Source organism: Trypanosoma conorhini (assembly GCF_003719485.1).
Source record: "Trypanosoma conorhini strain 025E chromosome Unknown Tco_14.4_contig_00930, whole genome shotgun sequence".
In the NCBI taxonomy this organism is placed as follows: Eukaryota; Euglenozoa; class Kinetoplastea; order Trypanosomatida; family Trypanosomatidae; genus Trypanosoma; species Trypanosoma conorhini.
In genome coordinates this window covers 1-5,322 of record NW_021705027.1, presented here as the reverse complement: position 1 = coordinate 5,322, position 5,322 = coordinate 1, and the positions used below count along the sequence as shown (strand labels likewise).

The 5,322-nt window shown below is 51.7% G+C and overlaps 3 protein-coding genes across 3 annotated transcripts, besides 3 other annotated features; all 3 read right to left on the bottom strand.

Moving 5' to 3' along the window:
• Positions 1 to 9: 9 nt before the first annotated feature.
• Positions 10 to 26: a microsatellite.
• A 175-nt stretch (positions 27 to 201) lies between these two features.
• Tco025E_08968 (uncharacterized protein) lies at positions 202 to 621 on the bottom strand (the record flags this gene model as incomplete). The annotated part of the gene is made up of 1 exon (XM_029375799.1): positions 202 to 621. The coding sequence occupies one exon, from the start codon at positions 619 to 621 to the stop codon at positions 202 to 204; it is 420 nt and encodes a 139-aa protein (XP_029224080.1).
• Positions 622 to 1,125: 504 nt separating this feature from the next.
• Tco025E_08967 (Alpha/beta hydrolase fold protein) lies at positions 1,126 to 2,592 on the bottom strand (the record flags this gene model as incomplete). The annotated part of the gene is made up of 1 exon (XM_029375798.1): positions 1,126 to 2,592. The coding sequence occupies one exon, from the start codon at positions 2,590 to 2,592 to the stop codon at positions 1,126 to 1,128; it is 1,467 nt and encodes a 488-aa protein (XP_029224079.1).
• A 489-nt stretch (positions 2,593 to 3,081) lies between these two features.
• Positions 3,082 to 3,112: a microsatellite.
• Positions 3,113 to 3,657: 545 nt separating this feature from the next.
• Positions 3,658 to 4,758, bottom strand: Tco025E_08966 (uncharacterized protein; the record flags this gene model as incomplete). The annotated part of the gene is made up of 1 exon (XM_029375797.1): positions 3,658 to 4,758. The coding sequence occupies one exon, from the start codon at positions 4,756 to 4,758 to the stop codon at positions 3,658 to 3,660; it is 1,101 nt and encodes a 366-aa protein (XP_029224078.1).
• A 50-nt stretch (positions 4,759 to 4,808) lies between these two features.
• Positions 4,809 to 4,853: a microsatellite.
• Between the last annotated feature and the right edge of the window lie 469 nt (positions 4,854 to 5,322).

The window sequence follows — 5,322 nt, the reverse complement described above, 5'->3', positions numbered from 1 at the left end:
AGCCACCGCCAGCAGCAGCAGCAGCACACTGTCCATCAGACGGCGTCCGTCACGGCGTGGGTGGCTGCAGTGCATTCGTTACACCTCCAAAACAAAGCTAGTGACCATCAGTGGGTGCGCTGGGTCGAGCAGTCCACGTCCGGCGTGTGGTCACACCGTATTCCAGTTCCATGGCGGAAATGGGCATTGTCGCCTCTGCGGCTACTCTAGTACCCACACTGTCGCCACGCGGCGCCCCTCCACCAATCCCCTGTCACTGTGCTCCAGCACGTCCCGCTCGCTTGGTCGCCCCGCCACCTGCAAGGCGTCGTCGTCGTGGAACAGAAACCAGTGCTCGTCCCAGCTTGTGTCCAGCCAGAACTCGCGCCCCACAACGGACGGCCACGGGGCCCTCACCACGCGCACGCGTTTGCCCTCAAGTCGGCTGGACAACACGTCGACCGACGTAAATCGGCCCATCATCGGGGTGGCCGGCGCCCCCTCTGAAAGCGGCTGGCAGTACAAGTGGGAAACATGCAATTCCTCCGTCTGCACCGCAGCAGCCGCGTTGGCGGGGGCACGCCCTGCAGCGACACAAACGGCCCACAACAACAAAAACCGTAGCCACAATGGCTGATGCATCCACCCAGACAGCGACGCGGCCCAAACACGATTGATAGTCCCAAAGAAGTTGAGGCTGACGAAAAGAGACAAAGGGAGGGGAGAAAAAACGGTATATATATATATTCTCTCTCTCCTCCACGGAAGACAAATACTAGATGGAGTAGAGCTAAAGTAGTAAATCCCTAACGGCACAGCTGCTCTACGCAGCAGTACGACAAACAAAAGAACTATCGTCTACTGTATAGTAATAAAAGGGCAATTGAAGAAGAACAGCAGAAAAGCAAAAAAAAAAAAAAGAAGCACGCTAGTAACGCAATGAGCTGTAGTACAGATTATTCATTTGTCTTCTTTTTTCCCTTTACATTCTTCCTGTGCAAAACACCAAACAGAAACGTCAGGTAAATCAACAGGTATTTCAATAATATATCTCACATATAAACAAACATATTATTCTTGGATATAGATGTGTTTGGTGCGGTATGCCTGCATCTGTATATATCCTTCGAATCCAACCTATCAAGCCTATTCTGTTTTCTTTGTTGTCTCTCCCGATTCCACAATTGGTTTCTCTCCCCCATACCTCTGAAGGAAATTCAGAACCCGCTCTTCATACTCCTCCTTGTGTGTATTGTGTAGGCCGCAGTGGAAGGCATCCTCAGAGATGTACAACTCCTTCGGTTCCTGCGCCGCTTCGTAGAGCTGCAACGAGTGACGGTACGGAACTAATTCATCGGCAGTGCCATGCATAAGCAGTATAGGCCGTGGGGAAATCTTTCCAATGCAGTGCAGTGCTTGGCAGTGTTTGGTCGGTTTATTACCAATACGAAGATTTAACCAGAACGACGAGGTGCGGCGGAACAAGTTCAAAAAAAACTTACTATACGCCCGTCTGGAGAAATAACCACCGACCACCTCAACAATTTTCTGATCCTGAAGCGTGGCACAAGTGAGCAGTGCGTTTTCTGCGATAATAGCATCGATACTCTTATCAATGGCAGCTGCCATGATGACAGAAGACCCGCCAACACTCGTCCCCATGGCGCATATCTGTTCATAGTGATAGGTAGACCGCATGAATTGGCACGCCGCCACGACGTCAAAGCGCTCCTTCATACCATACGTAAATCCCCGCATATTTCCATCGCTTAGACCATGCTCACGGAAGTCAAATAGCAGACAGCCGTAACCTGCCTGGTGTAAAAAGGGCACGTGACGAAGCCAGGCACGTCGGTCTCTGCCCCCACCATGCACGAGCACAAGGCCCATCTTTCGTGCGTTCGCGACAGGAGGCGGGACATACCACCCATATAGAGTATAAGAATCCGTGGAGGCGAAGGAGACGTCATCGTATGGAAGCCCAAGGTCTGTGAGTGGGTCATGAATACATCCGTTCCAGTATTCCGGGCAATTATGCATCGTCAGCTTCGAGCAGTTAGGGTGATGATGATACCACGGCGGGCGAATGGCAATCTCTGACACAAAGTATCCAAGCGAAACAAAATAGAAGGCCAGAGTGACAGTAATAAACTGCACGGCAAAGAAAAGGCCATTGATAAAAATAAGAATCACGAATGGGAGCAGAACACATACAACAACCTTGCGAAGAACACGCGGGTTCACCATTTCCGCACTCTCCACATCGTTTTCCTTGTACATATTCTCCTCTTCCTTCTCTTCCTCATTGTCCTTTGTGCATCGCTCCAACGCCTTGGCCTCTTTCAATGATAATAATAGCGACAATTGACTCTGAACCTCCGGCGGGGCCAGTTGAAGTGCTGTTTTTTTGTTCTTGTCAAGAATGCAGGTGTCAACAGACCTGAACTTTTTGAGCAGCGCCTCGATAAATTTTATACGACCGTGTGATGCCGCAATGTGAAGGGCTGTGCGTCCTTCCGCATCCACCGCGTTGACATCTATGTCTCTTCTCCACCGCAGCTTATTTAGCACCCACAAGTCACCGACCTCCGCAGCTGCATGCAACTCTGTCATGAGTGGAATACAATAACCACAACTGTTGTTTCTCTATTCTACGGGTGTTATATTGGCCAGAATATTATTAAAGACCAAAAGAAAAACGCTCTGTTGGTATTGCTAATCAGGAAGCCTTGGCTGCAAATAAATGAGTACCCGCCTCCTTTGCGTGTGTACGTGTGTGTAATTTTTGCAGCTTTGCAGTTTGTGGTTCAGCCCCACTATAGGGAACTCTTCAGCAAGCAATAGGTGAGAGTGAGAAGAACAAGGGAATGTAAGAAGCAAAGAAGGCAGGCATGAATGCATCACGCACCGAAAAAAAAAAAAAAGGGGGGGGGGGCTGCGCATCTCTCCCCAGGCACTTGCCCCTGTCGTCAATCACAGTCTCTTACCCAGAGCAGGAAATGTGTGAAATACGCCACCGGTGATGCCCATCGCCTTTTCCTTGCCAACGCTGCACGCGCGAGTCCTCCCCCACAGTGAGGAAAAAGGGGCGCCAACCAGAGTTGCGTCTGCAGGTCCGTATGCGTGTGCGTGTAGGACTTTGCGGTGATGCGCTACCGCCGGGGGCAAAAGGAGCTGTCGAATGTGTGTGGCGAGACGCCTCAGCTGCAGTTGCCAAATTGGCACACCGCCCTATGAGTCGAGGTCTTCGCAGTCGCCACGACGTACTTCTCTCATCACCACCTCCCGCCCATTTATTCCAGAGAAACGGGCAAAGCGGCCCAGCGGCCGCCGTCGTCATTGACAGTCCACTGGTGATGGTAGTTGCAGGCATACCCACCTCCCCAGTCCCCAGTTCCCCCGCCCGCCTGCGAGGCCTCACGCGATAAAGTGGCTTCCTTTTGCGGGTGCATTGTCTGCCCCTTCGCAAAGCACAACAGACTTGAAACGTGCGCGTGCGTGGCCCAAAAGGAAAGTAACTGCCACGCAGCAGTCACTGACACAAACTCAAAAGCCCTCAGCAGAAGAATATACGCAGCCACAAAGAAAACAAACAAACAAAAACTCGCCCAAGCCTTCCGCGGGAAACCGAAACAGTCACAATGAGGAAAGCTCGCACGATGCACGCCCCCATCCCTCCTACGCGGCACCCATTGACATTAGCGTGTCAACAGACGGGAACGACATTTCCCGCAATAGTTGATCCGCGTGTTGCATGTATTTCATAGACTGCAGAAAAACCATCTCGAACGCCAGCTGGCGCCTGGTAAGCTCAAGCATCAGCTTTTCCGTCTCAGTGTACGGCAGTGCCTTATCACAGCCCGCCGCCTCTTCACACCGCGTTGTCAACTCCCACAGGAGCGACCGAACAAAAGTGGCCTTTTCCGTTTTTGTGGAAAGCGTTCGTCTAAGAACGGATTTCCATGCAATGTTTCTCGCAGCCGGTGATGCCTCCCAAGCCGCATCGCTACATCGCCAGTTCACAAGCGACTGCATCCGGAGCGCGTCAAACACGCTCTCCAAATTCGACCTCCCCCAACATTTGTGGGCAATCTGCGTGATGGCACCGGGGCCTAGTGCCGGGAACCACTCCACAATAAGCCGCGACACGGCGCCCTTAAACAATCGCTCTCCGCTGTGTGCAAGCTCGGGGGCAACGGCGCCATGAAATGCCGTCAATATCGGCCTCCCCCCGCGAGATTCGCCGTCGCTAAGGTCGATAAGCATCGACTCCAAGGAGGCACGTCGCAGAGCGTCTTGCTCTGTGTGAACGTGCCCACCAACTACAGTCTGTACAAGTCTCGGAAAGGACCGCGCCGCACCAGTAAAAACAGCATGCGGGGAAAAGGAGGGCCTAAAATGCTCCCCATATTCACCGCGTGGAAACGCGGCTGCAAGAAACAGGAAGAGTTGATGGTTGTGGTGCTCACGGTCAGAGAGGTGACCAGCCGCCGAGACTCCCAACGGCTCACGGCACAAGTGACACCATGAGCCGCCAGGATCCAGAAAGAGGTGCTTGTTTGGCGCATCAAAGATGCGGTTTTGGATCCAGCAGGGGCTACCGTCCTGTAAGAAGGGACTGTGACACGCCAGGCTGCTGCCACGCGGCCCCACACGCAAATTGTTCAGTACATTCCGCGATGCATGAGTGAAGCGCGGGGGAACTACGTTGGCACCAGAGCTGCGCCGCGCCAACTCGCTCAGAAATGTCCTCGCTATTCTAGTGGAGCGCGGCTGCATCGATGCGCCCCAGTAACACCGCTAAAAGTTGCGGAAAGCCCACACAACATAAGCAAAGAATTAAAGCACACAGGAAACAAAGAAAAAAAAAAGAACACAAATTCCGCGGCACACAACGCATCCATTACACAACACGGGCAAAGGCAAATAAAAACTACAAATACGGTCCCTTCTTGCTTACGTATTGGGCAAAATAGAAATATATAAAGAAAGAGCGGGTGAGAATGAAGGGTATGCTTTGATGCCTTGGCCAAAATAGGGTCTACCCAGTCACAAACAGAAATAAGCCGCCCCAAGTTATGAAAGTCATGATAAACAGGGTAACTAAATGCAAGCTCCACAGGAAAGAGCATAGAGGGAGGAAAAAAAAAACGCCAAAAAATTGATCCGCACGCAAGCAAGGCAGCCAACGCGGGCAAATAGAAAGGAAAATTTAAATAAAAATGTTACTAGCAGTATTCTATTCTATTAAGCAACTACCAGAAGGAAACCCAACATTCCCTTCTCGTGCTAAAGATGCTAAGCCCTCAGAACCTCCCCCCCCCCACCTCTCCCCTTTACTAC